The sequence below is a fragment of the Rosa rugosa genome, chromosome 4, assembly GCF_958449725.1.
Source record: "Rosa rugosa chromosome 4, drRosRugo1.1, whole genome shotgun sequence".
Lineage (NCBI taxonomy): Eukaryota > Viridiplantae > Streptophyta > Magnoliopsida > Rosales > Rosaceae > Rosa > Rosa rugosa.
This window is the reverse complement of record NC_084823.1, coordinates 19,618,331-19,637,073: the sequence shown is the minus strand read 5'-3', so window position 1 is coordinate 19,637,073 and position 18,743 is coordinate 19,618,331. Positions and strand designations below refer to the sequence as shown.

The 18,743-nt window shown below is 39.4% G+C and overlaps 2 protein-coding genes, 1 long non-coding RNA gene and 1 pseudogene across 41 annotated transcripts; 2 read left to right on the top strand and 2 right to left on the bottom strand.

The window, feature by feature from the left end:
* Positions 1-1,915: 1,915 nt before the first annotated feature.
* Positions 1,916-4,883, bottom strand: LOC133743044 (disease resistance protein RUN1-like; annotated as a pseudogene).
* Positions 4,884-5,012: 129 nt separating this feature from the next.
* On the top strand, positions 5,013-8,276 carry LOC133743047 (uncharacterized). Of its 6 annotated transcripts, XR_009862910.1 has the most exons (10): positions 5,013-5,213; positions 5,295-5,420; positions 5,658-5,755; positions 5,895-5,973; positions 6,054-6,155; positions 6,234-6,277; positions 6,820-6,953; positions 7,052-7,130; positions 7,392-7,469; positions 7,636-8,276. It is a non-coding gene; the product is annotated as an uncharacterized LOC133743047 (long non-coding RNA). The 6 variants fall into 6 exon arrangements; XR_009862913.1 differs by lacking the exon at positions 7,392-7,469 and having other exon boundaries at positions 5,015-5,213; positions 6,851-6,953; XR_009862911.1 differs by lacking the exon at positions 7,392-7,469 and having other exon boundaries at positions 5,016-5,213; positions 5,287-5,420.
* A 594-nt stretch (positions 8,277-8,870) lies between these two features.
* LOC133743045 (uncharacterized) lies at positions 8,871-11,660 on the bottom strand. Of its 34 annotated transcripts, none has more exons than XR_009862902.1 (7): positions 11,420-11,643; positions 11,168-11,285; positions 11,009-11,059; positions 10,758-10,901; positions 9,964-10,033; positions 9,337-9,430; positions 8,871-9,242 (listed from the first exon to the last, which is right to left on the bottom strand). XR_009862902.1 is itself a non-coding variant. In XM_062170780.1 (4 exons), the coding sequence occupies exons 1-4, from the start codon at positions 11,640-11,642 to the stop codon at positions 10,817-10,819; spliced, it is 477 nt and encodes a 158-aa protein (XP_062026764.1). In that variant the 5' UTR covers positions 11,643-11,660; the 3' UTR covers positions 10,040-10,816. The 34 variants fall into 34 exon arrangements, 2 of the variants coding, with proteins under 2 accessions (XP_062026764.1, XP_062026765.1); XR_009862903.1 differs by having other exon boundaries at positions 9,969-10,033; XR_009862890.1 differs by having other exon boundaries at positions 9,337-9,543; positions 11,420-11,639.
* Positions 11,661-12,830: 1,170 nt separating this feature from the next.
* Positions 12,831-14,660, top strand: LOC133743043 (small ribosomal subunit protein mL104 (rPPR9)-like). The gene has a single exon (XM_062170779.1). The coding sequence runs from the start codon at positions 12,934-12,936 to the stop codon at positions 14,491-14,493; it is 1,560 nt and encodes a 519-aa protein (XP_062026763.1). The 5' UTR covers positions 12,831-12,933; the 3' UTR covers positions 14,494-14,660.
* The last annotated feature ends 4,083 nt before the right edge of the window (positions 14,661-18,743 follow it).

The following is an 18,743-nucleotide window of genomic DNA, read 5'->3' as shown; positions in this document are numbered from 1 at the left end:
TCAAACCCATTGGGCAAGCATATATTCAATAATTTCCAATCAATTTGAGTACCTTCTAGAGTTGATTGTAGCTGACATCGTCGCGATGCTTGGACCAAAACTCATTGGGCGAAGAGAGTGTGTAAATGGGTGAAGCCCCATCACTGAATTGGTCGTCCCTCTGAGCCAAGCCGGGGATTTTGGGTTCAATCAGAGGCAATTGTAGGCCAGAGAATTGAGAGTGAAGTCGGAGGCCGACGATGCCGACGAAGGTCTGGAAAACTAGCACATGGGCAAATGCAAACGAACCCAGAAATCCAAAAGTGAAGAGAGGCAATAGTGTATTCCATCTGGAGATAGAGAATTAGACATATAGCTTTCCTTGTTGCTATACAGACCACAATCCACAATCCTCCATGCTTAGAATTCGCAGCGCCACTGTTCAGTCTGTTCTGTTCTTCCAACACAAACAAAACATGAATTAAAACAAAAACTGAGCAACAAAAACAATAATATCAAGTAAATTGATTCGAGTTCGAGGATCAAACCCGAATATAGTTGATTACTACATCGTCATCATCAAAATCCAATGTGGTACAATTGATTACCACATCGTCACCATCAACCGTTCTGCCCCAAATTCCGGTTGGACATGAGTCCCAGATTCCGATGACTGTCGACATTGAACCGGTCAGGTTTGTCAGAGCAGAATGTATGTATTGGAGATCGAGGGTGAAGAAGAAGAGGACGGACCATGAGGAAGCAAAAGGGTTTCGCCGGAGATCGAGAAAGGAAATGGGCTCGATGGGCGCGGCGGTGGTATTGGTTGAACTGATCGACTGGTGTGGTCTGGTGTTGGTTGCGGTGGTGTTGGCGAGGAGAGAAGGAAAGTGAGAGGAGAGAGAGAAGAAATAAGAAATTTCTTATGTTTTTTGTTTTTTTTTAATAAAAATGTGTAATAAGACAATTTTACTCTTAAAAAGTGACTCATGTGCATGCGTGGCACGTGTAAAATTTAACGGTTCCGTGACGGAATTTAGTCGTAGGTACGATGTTGATACGAAAAAATGAGTCCAGGTATCACATTGATAACTTTGTAAGTTCAGGTATCATTTTGACAGTGCTCACAGTGTCCGGACATTGTTGGTGCATTTTTCCCTTTTCTTTTTGTCAAACATTTTGACAAGAATATACACATGACAAATGCAACACAAGATGGGGTTGCTAAGGCTAGATTTGTGGCCTCGACTGAACAACATATATCAGTACATCTTTTTCCACACATTCAGGCCGCCTTTGTTTGCCTGGATTAATAATTGGACAGGACAAGGGTCGCCTTTTTCCACACATTCATAGTGAAAAGCCATTTGTTGGGAGTGAAAAAATGAAAGTTCTACCGACTGTATAGGAATTGGTTAATTAAATTAGATGGTCAAGGGCTCGTGCTACTGACTGTATAGGAGTGAAAAGACGAAAGTTCTTTGTTGTCTACTTCATTCATATAAACACAATTCAAGTTTAGGAAAAACCTGTCATAAAGATGGACTGAAGACAACCCTGTTGGCTTGCTTAGATAGCCTTAAAGTATGGAATTTGACATCTGGAAAAAGATAAGGCTTACCAGTTCTCTATGACAGCAACATAACAGAAGGATTTAAAGAAAGTGCCTCCAATAAACAAGGAAACGGAAGAAAAAACAAATTTAAGATATAATGTGAACACACCGTACATGACGAGATAGAAAAACGTCGAATTGAAGACATGTACTTGCTGAAACAGAGGGAACAAACGACACGCACGGTCAAAGCTTTTAAATTGCAACCAATAATTTGAGGCACTTGGAAAAAGACATGGTCAGTTTCTCCGACACCTGGAAAATCATTTGCAGGCAAACAAATGCCATCATCTCCACTTGCAGGCCATTCCTACGTACACCATAATGCCATATTAAGCAGGATAGTATGAGAAATACCATCTTCTTTATGTCAGTGTGTGTCAGAGAGAGAAAGAGAGAGAACCTGTTGGATGCTTTGTCTCGAGGCTTTAGAAAAATTTGGAACTACTTCCAGTGCAGTGCAGGGAGGTAAGTCTCTGCTTTCAGGTAGGTTTTTATAAATGTTGAAACATGGTCGGTCTGGAAGGCTATGAACACTACTGCTTCCAATATTTAAAGAGGTACTGCATTGTGGTAGGCCAGGAAATTAAATTGGTATCCAGGCACGTCTGGGAAAAGGCGCTTCACAAGAATCAGGTCTTGTTCAGATGCATAGTTCAGGTTTTTCAATCTTCCTAGATAGGATGGTACTTGACTTATCGCTGTGCGACTAACAAGAAGAGTTGTCAAAGACGTCATCTACCCTATGTCCTCAACCAAATTCTCAAACTTTGAACAGCCAGAAAGAACAAGAGTTTTAACTAATTTCAACTTGTAGAACCTCCATGGAAGGTCCTTCAGCATTTTGCAGTCTTTAAGATTTACCAAGGAAAGTCGTTTAAGATATCCAATAGACTCATGAATCGCAGACAAATATTTACAGTCTTTCATCATTAAATACATAAGATTCGGGAGTTTTGAAAAGTCTGGTGATTGTGTTAGGTAATGTGAATGACTGACATTAAGAATCTTCAACTTCCTAAGCAACTGTTAGACAAAACCAAAGGAAAACAAATATCAAAATCCAAAAAGAATAAAAGCAGAGTTATGTCATGTAATAAACCAAAAGGAAAAGAAGTTTGACTTTGGTTGAGCTTAATATACCCTGGAATGCTCCCAAATTTGTACGAGATTGCTGTACCACAGGTAGATAGAAACCAGGTTTTGTTCATTAAGAAATTCATTACGTATAGTTGATAGAGAGAATCCCCGGCAGCAGAGCCATCTTAACTCTTTGGAAAGATAGCTGTAGTGTCCAGTGAGTTCTACACGGTTGAGTGGGAGCAATTTCAGTCTCTTCATGTTTCTAAGTGCACTTGTACTGAAACTCTTTTTGTCAGATCTTTGCAAATTTAGAGTGAGTCCTTCAATCCTCTTAGTTCACTGCAAAGAGACGTCACTAAGTCAGAAAAAGCTTATTTGCATATGAAAGCTGATTTACTACCAGTCTACCACAATAATGATGTAGGATGCAAATACTTGTCTTGGTTGGGTAATACTTACAGATTCTTCTGTCAATACACCTATAACATCTCCCTGATGCCACAATCTACTACGTTCTTCTGGGTCTTTAGGGGATTCTACATGAACAACTTCTCTGCCCATGTCTCGAAGCAAATCATGCATCATGAGCTTGTTTTTTTCACTAATGGTTACAAGGCAACGTTGAAGGAGGACACTGATTCCTATTTCTGGAAAATGATCACAGCCATGCAGCATTTGTGTGACATATTTCTTGTCCATTCCAACGAAGAAATAAGATATATGGAGGAATATGTCCCTCTGGTTCTCATCAAGTGCATCAAAGCTTGTTTTGAGTATCTTATGAATTTTGTCATCAGGAAATTTTCCAATTTCTTCAATGTGCTTTCCCAATGTCTTATCCTCCCTTTAAAGAGAAAACACCCTTAAACTTCAAGAGCCAGTGGTAAACCTCCACAGTAAGTAACCACTCTCCTTGTGAGTTCCAAAAATCCTAAATGAGGACAAGGATTTCAAAACGCATGCCAACTAAAGAGCTGAAGAGCTTCTTCTTCCTTCATTTCTCGAGTCAGATGTACTATATCAGTGTATCCACTTTAAGTAGCTCTAGCAAATGTAGATCTCTTGTCGTTCTAATAATTCTACTTCCCCAACCAAATGAATCATGCCTTATAGCTAATGCAGTTAGTTGGTCTTCATCATCTACATCATCAACAATGTCAAGTACCTTTTTGCTTCCAAGCCTTTGTTTATTCACATTGATCCCTCTAGGAACATTACCTACCTCAATCTTGGTTGGGTTTAGGATATCAGTGTTGTGCGGAAGCGTCAAACAGGTATGAAGTATCAGAAATATGAAAAGATAAATTAAAAATCCAGAAGACCAAAGATTTACTTGTTCACCCCAAAATCAAAGGGTTACATCCACGGGCGGAAACGGTGAGCAGATTCCACTAATATCAAAAGGAGATTACAAGATGTTTAGCACTCAAACCCAAAACCCGATTACACCTGAATACACTCATGCAAAAAGAAAGATCAAATAGAAGAACAACTACCTCAAATATATATTGTCACTCACAAGAACAAAAGCAACAAGGCAAAAGGTAATTTTCTATAGAACCCCAAAACTGCGGCTACTTCTTAATAACCCTAAGTTGCGGCCTTTTCTTTTCTCTCTCACACCTTAATTGGTGATAGAAAGCATATATTTATATGTGCATGAGGCATACTCCAAAACCTAATAGAATTAGGTTAATTATGTGGGCTTAGTCCAAAAGATAATTGATGGGCTTATTAATTTAAGCCACAAACCAACAATCAGAAAGAAGTCTCTCTTGCAAAGTTATCATACCATTTGACTCCTTTGCAGTTTCCCGTGGAGAAATTAATCCTTAGTCTGTTTAGACTCTGCACCCTTCAGTCATGTAGAAACTCCTCTCCCGTTTCCTCCAAAATCACCCTCCTTCTCTTCGCCCAAATCAGCCACACACCCAAGAATCTGTCACAAAAACACTAAATCAGACGTATACCCAACAATCTTTCACACAAACCCAACAAATAAGTACCAAATTGACCAGACATGAATAAAACAATAACATGCAGAACCCAGCACCAAGACCTTTTATACCTAGGCCAAACGTATATCATGTTGTATTATCTACTAAATCTCACCCAAAAACGCAGAGCTGAGACAAAAACAAAGAGAAGGAACGAAGAGAGAGATAGATCGCGTCTCTGACCCCAACGGCTTTTATACCTAGGACAAACAGAAAATCGCAATTAAGCAAAGAATGAAGGGCAAAACGGTCTTTTCACATAACCGGCTCGGCTCGAGCCGGCACTGTTACTAAGCCGATGAACAGTTAACTGAGAATTAGTGGAGGAGTCTGGAATGAATCAAAACAATTGTAGACCAACAGATGCCGTCAAGATTTCCATTAGCTTGACTGCGTCAACTCGCATATGACAGGAAAGATGAAACTGTAATTGGAGTCGTTACGATAAGGGGTTTTAAGGGAGAAGGAGAAAGGCATGTGCATCGAGGAGGTCAGTGATAAAGGTCCAGTCTGAAGAAACCATCAACACACAGGGACTCGTAAGTATCACTGATCTTCTCAATCTCTCTGCAATTTCGCTTGTTAGGATTGTGAATTCCAGGTCTGGAAAAGGTTGTTAGTGTTTTCAGGTTGAGATCTATGAGGATAACGATAATGCAGGCGAGCAAGGACGAGTTTGCGGCTCTGCTCTCGGATCGATGACCAATATGTGTTCACTGCATTTTATCATAGATTGAAACGTACGGGTGTGTGTCTTTCTCTCTTTCTCTTGCATCTTCTTTTGAGATTTTTAAATGTGAGAAATTTGATCATCCGAAAACAAAATTTGTTATCAAGTTTAGCAAGGCAGGAATGTTCTATATATTGATTTAGGTAGAATTTAACCATTTCTGTAAACTTTACTCTCGAAACTCAAACTATGATGACCCACCCTTCATCTGTTTATTCGTACATGACTAGAAGGATTCCTATGCTATGTGCAGATCCATGAGTACCATAGGAGACATCCAGCTGCACGACTAGTTGTTGATGCCAATGAGGAACATGAAGCACTGCTCAAACAGGAGCCTCAAGTGGAGAGGTCAGTCTTTATATCATTTTACACATCTGTAAACAATGCTTGAGGTTACAAAGACAAGGGAATTTACTATTGCTTCAGTCTTTTCTCTTTCAACATGAGATTGGAAAATCGATTACCAGTGAAATTGCTAAATTTTCAGATGAATGATTGATTCGCCTTCAGTGAGATTGGAACTTATCACTTGCCTTCAGACGATTGATAGCAACAACTATCCTGAGGTACCATCTATACGAACATCTTTTGGTCTCTATTATTTTTGTGGACAATACAACTGTGAGTTTTCTTGTTTTCATTGCAGACTTTGAATTGTATGTTTATCATCAATGCTGGTTCTGGTTTTAGAATGTTGTGGAGCACTGTGAAGCCCTTCCTTGGTCCCAAGACAACTGAAAAGATTAATGTCAGTATACCTTTTGAGCTAAAAGTTCTAGTTCTTGTCAGGACCATATTATTAACTAGTGGAAGTTTATTCCTCCAGGTCCTTGGTGACAAGAGCAAGATACTTCAAATAATTGATGCTAGGTAAGCCTCGAAATGAGCAGAAGCTTATTTTACACTCATGAAATAGCTCACTCTCTTTCACAAGTAAGACAAATAACTCTTTTAGCAAAGTATTTTAAAACTATGAAAAGAAATGCTTGATGAGTTGACAGCAACAGTTGAATTGGGGAATGGCTTTATTGGAGGTATAGGCGCGGTGTTATAATGGTGTGAGCGAGTGTGAGAGTTGAACTTATTTGAGGCTAGCAGGGTGCTAAAAATGTATGATTTTTGGTTAACATCATGACAGTGGAGCCAAGTCTAGTATTCCGGACAGAAGGGATTGCTTATAAAAAATCAAATTGTTGTTTTATATCCCAAGCTTTTCTTTTAGGTCCAGTGAAACATGATTTGGGAGGTTTATGTTGTGTTTGTGGATAGTTTGATGGGGATTCAAGTGAGAGATAGGATTGTATAAAGTGGCCATATTACAGTTGCTTCAAACTATTGATAGATATTGTAAAGCCCACACATGTATGACAAAGATGTTCTATTTCTGTCTCATAATTCTATTGAGTTTGCAGATTGCTATAACACCGCCCTAGTTTGCCACAGATGACTTTTCTTGGCATGTCACCCTCGCTTGTGGCTGCGAGTTGAGCGATCCATTGGAGCCTGGCGTCTTCCCCAGTATTGAGACAGCGGTTGCTGCCGCAAGGTTTGTAAAGTTGTATATGTCTGTATTCCTCTTTAGCTCATTCGGTGGAGTATTAGAACTAATCATTCTTGTTTTTCGTGACATGTTTTTTGTTACAGGCTTGGCGTCACCATTCTAATTTCAGCAGGGGGAAAGCATCTTGCTTCTGATACTTAAATAGAAAAGCCACTTTGCCTGGTATGTCTCAAAGTAATTAGTGCAGAAAAAAATACACTAGAAAAGACCACCTCTTGTTTGAGCCACTTAGAAAAGTGATGATCATCTCCATTTAGATATGCAGCTAGAAACATTGATGCATATTTTCTCTTCATTACAGAATTTCATTCTAGGTTAATTGTTAGCTAGGTGGATGGGAATACTCGTAAAATAACACAAGAAAAGTACTAAGAATATGTATTCCACCTAAGAAGCTAGTCAATACATGCAATTTTTTTGTAGGTTAAATGTATACTGGACACTGCTTGCTCAAAGTTCCGTTCATGGAGCAATGGCAGGGTTCACAAGCTTTTTAGTTAGGTTTGTAGTTATCCTTTTTCTCTTACAAGTTTGTTTATTGTCACACTTGAATGGTGGAAGCTTCTACTTTAACTACATCGTCCTAGCATGTATCTCATTCAAAAAGTTGCTCTTAGAGTTTGAAGTTAGGACTCACATATTGATCATTTTTTACTTTGATATACAGCCTATTACTGAGAGCCAGAACTAGGTTGTGATTACCGATAGGATCTGGGCCACAACTCCTTTCTTGAACCCAAAGATGTTGATGAAGTCCAAAAAGATGAAGAGCCTCCAAATCAACTGCTAGACAGGGAAAGTTGTACAGCTAGCAAGTACTGAAGACATTCCTGACATGACATGAAAACACAAGACTGTTTTATTCGAAACCTTTTGTTAGAATCATAAGTATTCAGACCTTTGGTTGATGCCCTACTGACCCAGAATGTTGATGGGAATTCACATTTTTGACTGCCAGTATCATCTGTGGAGCATAATTGTTTGCTGTTGTATCAGATGAATTCAATTCACCATGCCCTACCGAAGAGATTTCTGCTTAAAGTGTTCATTTGGTAGAAGCAAAACTAGCATATGTGAATGGGATTAGCAGAGTCTAATCAAGCTCCACCCTTGTACGAGTTTGTAATTACTTAGGTCATTGCATATTTTTGACGAGTGCTGCTACTGGCCATTTGTTCTGTTGGATAGTTTTGGGTGTTTAGCAGTAGATAGTAGTTTGGATGTTTAACAGGAGCTAATATGCCATCTGTTTTGTTTCATCTTTATGCTTTCATTTTAAAATTGAGTTAAGTAGATTCATCTTTTACACATTTCCTGCAATGCGGTAATGCAATTATATCATTGTATCTGCACAGCCATACCAAACACAGCCATAATTGCATAGTCATTCATTGTTTTGCGATACATCATGTGTAGGGCTTGTTTGTGAGTTTCTGACCGTCTTTGTTCATTTCAAGGAGGTTTGTAATACATCATGTACCTTGCGGACTAACTACTTCATATGTATTATGACTTTATGAGTCATATGATTTTATATGCCATGAAAGATTCATTCTACTGTGCTCTAGTTTTTCAATCTTCATACTGCTTACACTGGTAGATTTTTCTTGGTTTGAAAAGAAATTCGAAATCATTATTCTAGTTCTGCAGTTGAAATTTAATGCTCACATCCAAATGTTGAAGCTTAAACTCTCAATATGTGGGGAGAACCAAGTTTCACCAACTCGTCATTCAAATAGCTAATGTGGGGCAAGACAGTGATCCAGAGCTTTTGTGTGCGTGCATGGTGGAATTGGCAGACCACAATGCCATGCAGACTTTCATGAGGAAATAATATGGAGCTCAAGGAGGTGATGAGATTGAGCAGTGTAATTGAATGGTTGGGTGAAGCTGAATTTCAAATGAAAAAAAAAACATGATATACTTAGAAAGTTTCCATGCATTCAAAATTAGGTACAAATCATAAAATCCCAAGAACAAAGTATGCTGGTAGCATCTTGATCAGAGCCGAGTCTTCTAGTCGTCCCGGTCAGGCATTCAAATTTAGGTACAGATCATAAAATTCCAAGAACAAAGTAGACTGGTAGCATCTTGTTGGATAATCAAAGCCGAGTCTCACACTAAACAAAGCACATTGATACAGATTATCAGTAAACAAAAAAATTACATAGTTGAAAGTTTCTTGTTTTACATGTCAAACCTCTTCAATTGTCCATGTGCTCGTTCAAAAGCTCCTCTTCAATAATAGGCTCCAAGTGCTTGCTCAAAGGCTGGCTGAGAAAAGACAACAAATTAAACACACAACTCATAAAATTGGGTGAACGAATAGCATTTTACTGGAGATAGAAAATCAAGATGAAGTGATTACCAGACCGTGATGGCTAGAAGACAGCTCCGATCACCATCCAATAGGATAAGGAGGCCAAAGCCTTATCTGACCAATTTATGCAGGTTCAGGCTGTCTTTAAACATGTCATATGTCAATCTTTTGCCTATCAACATCTCAAATAGAAGGATTTCATAGCTATAGATGTCGCCACTTGTTGACACCTCCATTCCTATGCCATACTCTGAACTTCATTTCCAAATGTACAAAATAATAAGTATACAGCCTATAAACTATCATGTTTGTGTGCTTCCCCACCTGTAGTCCTCGTCTCTTAATGATTAGACTAGGCCAAATCTAGGACCTAGATGCATTCTTTGACAACCCAAAGATCACATTCTAGATCAATAGATCACCTTCTAGCATATTTATGTATGCAACATGAAAAAGAAAAAAAAGAACAGCAAGCTTTGACAACAGAACAGCAATATAGTTGGATGTCAAATAGGGACATTCATAAACACATTGGGCTTCTCCCATCCTACTATAAAATCCCTCTATAATATATTGTACTCTTCAAATAACTTCTATCATAATCAGACCCTCAAAATCTATAGTCACAGCTGAAATACACCATTTCAGGTTATTAGAAGAAAAAGAAGCTCAAACCTTACTCTTTGATACTTCCAGCTACACTCTTGCCAAGTCTTTCTTTGAGATAACTTCAGTTTTCCACGGCCTTAGATCACAAAAAGAAAAAAGAAATAAAATATAAATTAGTAAAAAGAACTATAAATCTAAAACCACCACATTGAATAGCACAAGCCATTTAAGTAAAACATGCCAATCATTTGAAACCAGATCATGGTCATTGAAATAGTGCAAGTACCTGTTGTCATGCAATGAGAGAAGCCTTAGCATTTCTATACACTGACCATCATATAATGAATTCTAAATCTTTTAGAAACCCACACATGACAGAGACAACAATAGGAAATTGAAGTGAACAAAAACTATAACAAAGTTTTCAACTTAGTCATCGATTCAAGAACAAATAACGCTACAAAGAATAATATAGATATTTGGAAAATACCACTCCAGCACAATAGCAAGCTTTAAAAAGAGAACAAACAACAAAACAGAAGTAGTCTATACTGTCTTGAACCAAATCTTGCCCACCATAGACAAGCACCCAGACCAACAATTTTTCAGCTGTTCTGTTTCATTTGCATATTGGCTATTCAAGCATTGGCATAAAACACAATCAATTACCGCTGCCTAAGAATGTGCTGTCTCATCTACCAAAAATAATAAAGAAACTTCTCCAAAATCAAAGAAGCAACCAACAAATAATGCGTAGAATGCCAGGTAGTTGTTTATATCCAGCCAAATTGTTCAAGCATGAAGCATGATCAGAGTAAGTAATATGAAACAAAGCCAAAAGACAATAAACGGATGCAAACCTCAAGATTTGGGACCAGAATATCAAAATCTATTGAACCTAGCTAGATCGTTTCCTATATCAATCAACCCCATCAAGATAGTTCTCCATTGACACGACAGTAAAACTAATAACAGATGCCGCCTTTTCTGATACATGACAATTACTGTAAGATCAACAATTAAACAAACAGTAGCAGTAAATGCTTTTGGCCCGACTTGTAATTCACAATGAACAAGTGTACATGAATTTAGAGCAAAAGAAAACACTAACATGTACAGTGATGGTCTGGGATATAATGCTTCACCATTTCCATCTCTTAACCTAGGATTAGAAGAAGTAAATCAATCAAGTAAGAGTGACTAGAATCAAGACAGGGCGATAAACAATGACTCGAAAAAGCCAGAAATGAAGACTTAGAACGCGTAATACCTCCGGTGCTCTTCAACTCTTTGTAAACAAACCAACTGGGTTCCTGAAATTCTAAGATCGTCCGTTCGCAAATAGGCTTTGCATTGTTTGAGATTCAAAGAATCTAAATTACTCCCTTCTGCAAAACACAATGATCAATTCAGGGTTTAAGGTCCTTAATCGAGCAAACAAAACTCAAATTCCGATGATAATCAATTCGAATTGTTGAAAGTAGAAATGTTGAGAAAATCAAAACGACAAAGAGACAGAAACCATTGAGGAAGCGTATGTAGAGAGACCACATCAATGATGAGGTCGCTCGATTCGCAAATTGGTCCGACTCGTAATTCACTTCCGACCCCTTCTGAAGCCCGGGAAAGGAGCTGCCAAACACCCAAACCAGATAAGTTTTCGCGGTTTTGACGAAGAAGATGCCAACCTCATCCCAGATGCCAAAATACCATAAACCCCTCTTCGTTTTACCATCACGGCACATAAATTACTCTTAACAGATCCTTACCAGTCAACAAAAAGTAATCCATTTATGAGGATGTGAACTGGCCACGTCAGTGGGGCCCCTTTGGTCTACAAATGTTTTGGTTCATTCCAGCCTACTCCAGAATTAGTATATAGTAAATGTTGTCAAGCTCCTTTGTTAATGCTGGCATGCCTACATACAGTTTTAAGGAAGCTTTACCATTTTTAACACCACAGCATACACAGATCCAGATTCCCTCATGACACAAAATATCAGTAGTATTGATCATCTCAATCAGTATAAAGGTAACTGAAAAAAAAAAAAAAAATCCACTGCAAGAAATCAATATAAGAAGCTTCATCAGTTGCCATATAAGCATCTTTAATTGCATTGTACCTGAAATTTGATAGCTGCATAGTAACACTGACAAACTGAATTGCATGACAACGGCATTAACCAAAACCAGGAGGCACATCAGGGTCCTCATCACTACCATCACATTCCTGCTTGTGCTCCATGTCTGTAGAAACGCAAGGAGCAACTACGCGATCAACACCCTCGGTATCTCCATCTTTTTCACGGTGAAACATTTCCCGGTGCTCTGTGATAGCTCCTTTTTCACGAGGCGGAAGTTGTACCTCATGGTTATTGTCATCCTTATCGATGATTGTTGGACACACCATGAACAGCTCCACTGGCAGCACGAACGACTAATCCATTATCACTAGACTCGACTTGAACTTGAACAACATGAGTGGAGGACTGACCCTCTGCATTGTCTTCTGGGTTAGCCAATTTATTGTAGACAGAATGAACAGTTTCGCTTATTTCACTCTGCATTGCATCACATGATCTGATTATCCCCCACAACCGCTCATTACTCTGCCCCTAGCAATTCGAAACACATTTGCTCCTAGACTAATTCTGAGTTCAAAACTCATAAATAACACATAAAGTCATCAGTAAACAATTACATGATTGAGAATGAGATAATTTAAGGACTTACCCAACCTCCTGATACATGTCATCAGAGAGTTGCCCTGGGTTTCATGTCCTCAGCACCTGGGCGATTAAGGGCTTCGGATTGCTTCACAATTGAAATAATATTTTCGCATAATTCCTCCTGCAAATTATTAGTCTTTTTGTTAAGTTTGCTTTACACTTTAAAGAGAAGAGATAACCCAAAACCCAAAAAGGTCAGGTCGGGTCGGGGCAGAACCGTTTTCTCTCACCTTTTCGGATCCCTAAACCCTTACACTCAAATCAGAAAACACTTTCATTTTCACTGACTCTCTCTGAGAGACTAAAAATGAGGTCTTTGAAGCCTCTGCAACTCCGGCGACTCCTACTCCGCTGTGTCTCCACCTCTTCTTCTCCAACCCTCCAAACCCTAATCCCATTCTCCTCAACCAAACCCACCCACCAAATCCCCAACACCTCTCACTTTCTCTCTCTACCCCATTTCTCTCTCCCCAAATCCTTCTCTTCTTCCTCATCCCCACCACCCCTCGACGAATCCCAACTAGCCCAATCCATCTCCTCCCACCTTCTCCACCACCAACCCGACTCCTCCTCCGATCCCCTCTCCGTCGCCCAATCCCTCCAATCCACCTTCCCTCACGTCAACCCCACCCCTTCTCTACTCCTCTCCGTCCTCAACCTCTCCGCCGAAGCCGGCCGCACCGTCCTAGGCTTCAACCACTGGCTCATCCAGAACCCTAATTTCCACCACACCGACGACACCCTCTCCTACTTTGTCGACTACTTCGGCAGGAGGAAGGATTTCAAGGCCGCCCATGACGTCATTCTCAGTGCGCCGCGTGATGTTGCCGGGCCCAAGACCTTGGCCGCCTCCATTGACAGGCTGGTGAGAGCTGGGAGGCCGGCGCAGGCGGTCTCTTTCTTTGAGAAGATGGAGGAGGACTATGGGCTCAAGAGGGACAAGGCGGCGCTTCGATTGGTTGTGGAGAAGCTCTGCGAGAATGGGTTTGCCAGCAATGCTGAGAAGATGGTGAAAGGTTTGGTTAATGAGTTTTTCCCTGATGAGTATGTTTGCGATTTGCTTATTAAGGGGTGGTGTGTGGATGGGAAGCTTGAGGAGGCTAGGAGATTGGCTGGGGAGATGTATAGGGGAGGGTTTGAGATTGGGACTAGTGCCTTCAATGCCATTCTTGATTGCGTGTGTAAGCTTTGCAGGAAAAAGGACCCCTTTCGGCTTCATTCCGAGGCTGAGCAGATTTTGGTGGATATGGACTTCCATGGGGTGCCGAGAAAGGTGGAGACTTTCAATGTGCTGATTACTAATTTGTGTAAGATTAGGAAGACGGACGACGCGTTGAATTTGTTTCATAGAATGGGGGAGTGGGGGTGTTCTCCTAACGAGACTACGTTTCTTGAATTGATCAGGAGCTTGTATCAGGCAGCTAGGGTTGGGGAGGGAGATGAAATGATTGATAGGATGAAATCAGCAGGGTTCGGGGAGGCTCTTGATAAGAAGGCCTATTTTGGGTTTCTGAAGATTTTGTGCGGCATTGAGAGGATTGATCATGCTTTGTCTGTTTTCAAGAAAATGAAGGAGGATGGATGTGAGCCCGGGGTCAAGAGTTATGATCTGCTGATGGGAAAATTGTATGCTCACAACCGTGCTGATAGAGCCACTGCCCTGTTTAATGAGGCCCAAAAGAAAGGGGTGCCTGTGACACACAAGACATACCAGGTGGATCCGAAATACTTGAAGAAGCCAAAGGCTAAGAAGGAGAATACGAGGGAAACACTTCCTGAGAAGATGGCAAGGAAGAGGAGACGTCTTAAGCAAATTCGGTTGAGCTTCGTAAAGAAGCCCAAAAAGGGGATGCGCCGAGCCTACTGATGTACTAGAAGTTGGAATGAACACATTGTCAAGAGGAATGATAGTTTTGGTCATTTCCTATTTTTTGTGATGTTTTATGTTGTTGACTTTGCTATTTTTTGTTTCGATAGTTTTCTTTGTGAGTTTTTGACATTAGAAATAAAACCTTTCCATCTAAACTTGTGCCACACCGTATTGTACTGCTTATTTATCTGTAACTAAGTATTCCACAGAACTGACTGTTTACCATGGTCTGAATACTTTGGTGAACAACCAGAGAGTTCACTATTAACCCCCACTAAGGCCTTCGTGGCTGATCATTTGTTATCCCCCTTATAACTAATTATATGCCAACAGATAGCTTAATAGGGATATTAATGAAGGTGTGTTCTGGCTATAATGAAGCCAATATGTTGATTAGTCGAAGTAGTATGTTTTCTGCTATGGTCTAGACCTAGTTCATAAATATCTGCATATCTAATGCAAAATAATGTAGGTTCTTTCAGGATGACAGCTAAGGAGCAAGTATACACTGCTTTCAGGTACAGACAACACCAATTAGTGCTAATGATCTTTCAGTTGTTCAAGTATTTAGAAGGTTATATAAAGGCATTCCCTTGTCTTTAGTGGTTATGAGAATCCTCCCAAAAGTATCTAATTGATAACCTGTCATTTTGTAACCCTCTATTTTTGAAGCCAGAATTGATACTTCAATCTACACCAATTGAGTGAAATTGATAGTTGTCTGTTTTCGAGTCATTACAGGGAGCGGGGCTTGAGTTGTGCACTGGGGATAGAGAAGCCGGGTGTGATTGCCATCCAAAAGGTGAAACGATGAGTAAGCAGTTGTGGTTGGTGGGGCAGTGTTGTCATCACTTGAGAGCTTAGTAAAAAGGAATCTATACAATCTTCTTTTAAGGTAAAAGTCCAAATTTCTTTTATAATTTTCTGCATTTGCTGTGTTTGTGGTACGTTAGTGTTGATTTGTTTCTTTTCTTATGCCTTTCCTGGCAATGGAATGAACTTGGTATAGGTTGACCTTGATTACAGAAATGATTATATGGTTCATGGGATAGCAATTATATGTTTTCTTTGTTCTGTACATAGAGATGCTAGTAAAGGTATATGACAATTGAAGACTTACAAAAGGAGAGTCAATTAAATAGCCTAACTGGTATTCTACTCGGTGGGATGCAATTAATTGCCTTGAGTTGTGCGTGTATTCTACAACTCACCACTTTTTTCTTCGAGTTGTGTATGTCAAGTTCGTTACTCATTTTTCTGAGCAGCTAGATAAGCATTTTCTGCATTCGAGATACTTGTATGCAGCTGTTTACTCATTTTTTAAACAGACACTATATTTCAAATACTAAGTTGGTTTTGATCTTGTGGGTCTAGGTTGTAGGAATTTAGGATGAATCTTCATTGTAAGAAAAAAAAAATTACATAGAAGTTCAGCCGAATCCAATTTCATATCTCCATTTGCCGCTGGTGGTCCGGATGTATTTGCATTTGTTAGGGGTTCTATGAGCTGTATTGCACCTCAAAAATTGTAATGAAGTTTTCTTTTCATTAGACAGGTGTGCGTTCTTTTGTTGGAGTCATGTCTAGGAATTTGTCCATGCCTTTGGATGCCTTTCATGATTTTTGGAGTCTGATATCTGGCCACCTGGTCAATGATACCTCAATTCTAATAGGAGAGTTGTGTAAAAATTCTAATGGTTTTGATCATGTCGGTCTTGCCATACCTTATCTGTGTATATTTTGGTCTTTTTACTAGGTAAAAACCCTTATGCAATGTCAGTCTTGAGACGAGTTGAGACGAAACTAGATGGTCGAGATATATCTGACAACAGGTAACTGCTTCTTCTGGAGATCTTATTATGTTAGATTGGTTGTAATAATTGATATGACTGTGGACCTTTGTGTATTCTCAGAGAAATTAGTATCTCCGAACAAGTGGACTATCTACTTAAGCAAGCCACTAGTGTAGGCAATCTTTGCAACATGTATGAATGTTGAACACAATGGATTTGAACTTGTGAAGCTGCTGCCTTCTATATGTATGGGGCGTATTAATTTAGAATATGGTTGGTTAATTCGTTTTTGGCTTGCAAAATCAGAGAATTGAGAATGGAGCTTCTTACACTGGGCAAGGCATTAATTGCTTCAGCAATCCCATCTCTTTTGGCTTCACATCTCCTGATCGTTTAAATGAGCAATGGTGATTATTTCGTAAGAAATTGGCCGTCAATGTCTAATAGCTGCAGTTGTTGGTGATATCTGGTTCATTAAACTTTTGCTCTTTCTAGAATGGCCAGCTGTCTTTGGTGGAGGATAACTTGATAACTTGAAAATTTTCAAGTGTTATCTCCCTCTAAATTGTGGTACCTTGGGTGAGATTATGCATGTGGCATGAGAAGCAGTCTTGTGTGGAACTCATGTTATTTGTATTTTGGGGTTACCAAGCTGTCTTCCCTGCTTTAATGCCCTATAAAGATGGAACAACTTCGCAGACACCATTGTGACAGACTGGCAGGAGAATCCCATGTGAGGCACTTTGAAGAAGATTTCAGATTTTAGCAGCAAGCTGGCCTGGTGTAACACGGTTGTTCATCTGTGGTCAATTCTCAGTATCACGAGAAGCACTGCTACTCCCAACAAGGAGTCTGTATCACAAGTTTACTACCAATGTGAGTGATTACTCTTTGTCCTCTTCTACTATGCCTAGTTGCATTTTCTGGCATTGCTCTTTAGTGTTCAATGGGTAATACATCTTTAGCCAGGTTGTCCCGTTCTTTTTGGCAATTACTGATCTGGGGATGTCTTCCTCATTTTGTAGGCAATCAGCTCACTTTTGCACAGGTTGCATTTGGTTTAGAAGATCTTACCTCACACGCAGGAATATCAAAAGTATCAAACATCCACAATATAGGAAATTCTTAATTTCGTCAACGGCTTGTCGACCAGCTCTTCCTTTTCGGTCTGGGAATCTCTTTCTTTGATACTGGCCGGGGAAGTTCAACATCTTTTCCCTTTTTACTGTGGTATAATAAGTTTAGAATGTGGCTCTTTTTTTTTTTTTTTTTTTAATAATATTAGTGTGCTAAATAAGGTTCTCTGATAAACTAGCCAGATATTGATATACCTTTTACATTTAAGTTGATGGAACAAAAACGGATTTCAGCTGCTCCTATGCTACTTAATATATAAACTTTCTATACTAGTGTACTTTTGAATATATATTTACTGTTGTCCCTTATTATCTACAGAAGTTCAAACTGCAAAATGATATAAGAATTTTCGGTCCAATTTATTACAACTGGTATTTTAGTCTCAAGTATTTCCTAGGTAAATTGGTAAATCCAATCCGTTGGTTCAAAAAAAAAAAAAAAACTCTTAATATTATTATTGAAGGAATTCTTTTTGTTAGTTGTCGACTGGAGGGCAGTGAAGAAGTGAAGTATAACTTTACCAAGAATGACTAATGGCCACTGTTTTCTATCCATTCATTCTTGAAAAATGGTAATACAGTAGCTTGCTGTGGTTTCGGACTTTTCACAGGAAACTAGACACATCACGAAATCGACCAATGTGGCTGCTTGTTTCTATCAAAGCCAACAGGTATTTCTTCTTCAAGCGTGTAGCTTCTTATATAATTATCGATGCTAACTAGTTCCTATCTTCAAAACAATCCAAATTTCAGAACAATATTTCGCTCTCTAATTTTAGAAGTACTTGAAGTTGAAGGTTTCTCTATCTTTGATCTACACTGGCTACAGATTTCGAGTCATGTCTGCGCTGGTGGATATATGGAGTAATGAGATGAGACCAAGGAGCAGAGTCTGTAAGTATGAAATGTGTTGGCATTCCATCAACCTCAACGGTCAAAACTCTTTCCCATGTGATAATAGCATTATATGATTAATTGATGAGAAGTTGCCGACAATACCAAGCATGGCAAGCATGCTATCTTTAAAATATGGTTTCTTTTGTCTAAAGCATGCTTGGAAAGAAAACTTATGTTCTCTGCTTTCTGAACATGAGTTGGTGGCTTTTGCTTTTTAGGCATGCAAAAATTGTTTAATTGGGTTGTGGAAACAATGCTGTCCAAGTCACAGTGGTCTTCACTTTCATGTGGTCTCCTTGGGCATCTTCTCTTCATGACGATCATTCTGTCAAATGATGGAGGATAAATTAAGCACCATGTGATGGCATTGCTTTTCATACATGAACGTGGGAGACATGCTTTTTAAGCATGAACATCAAAA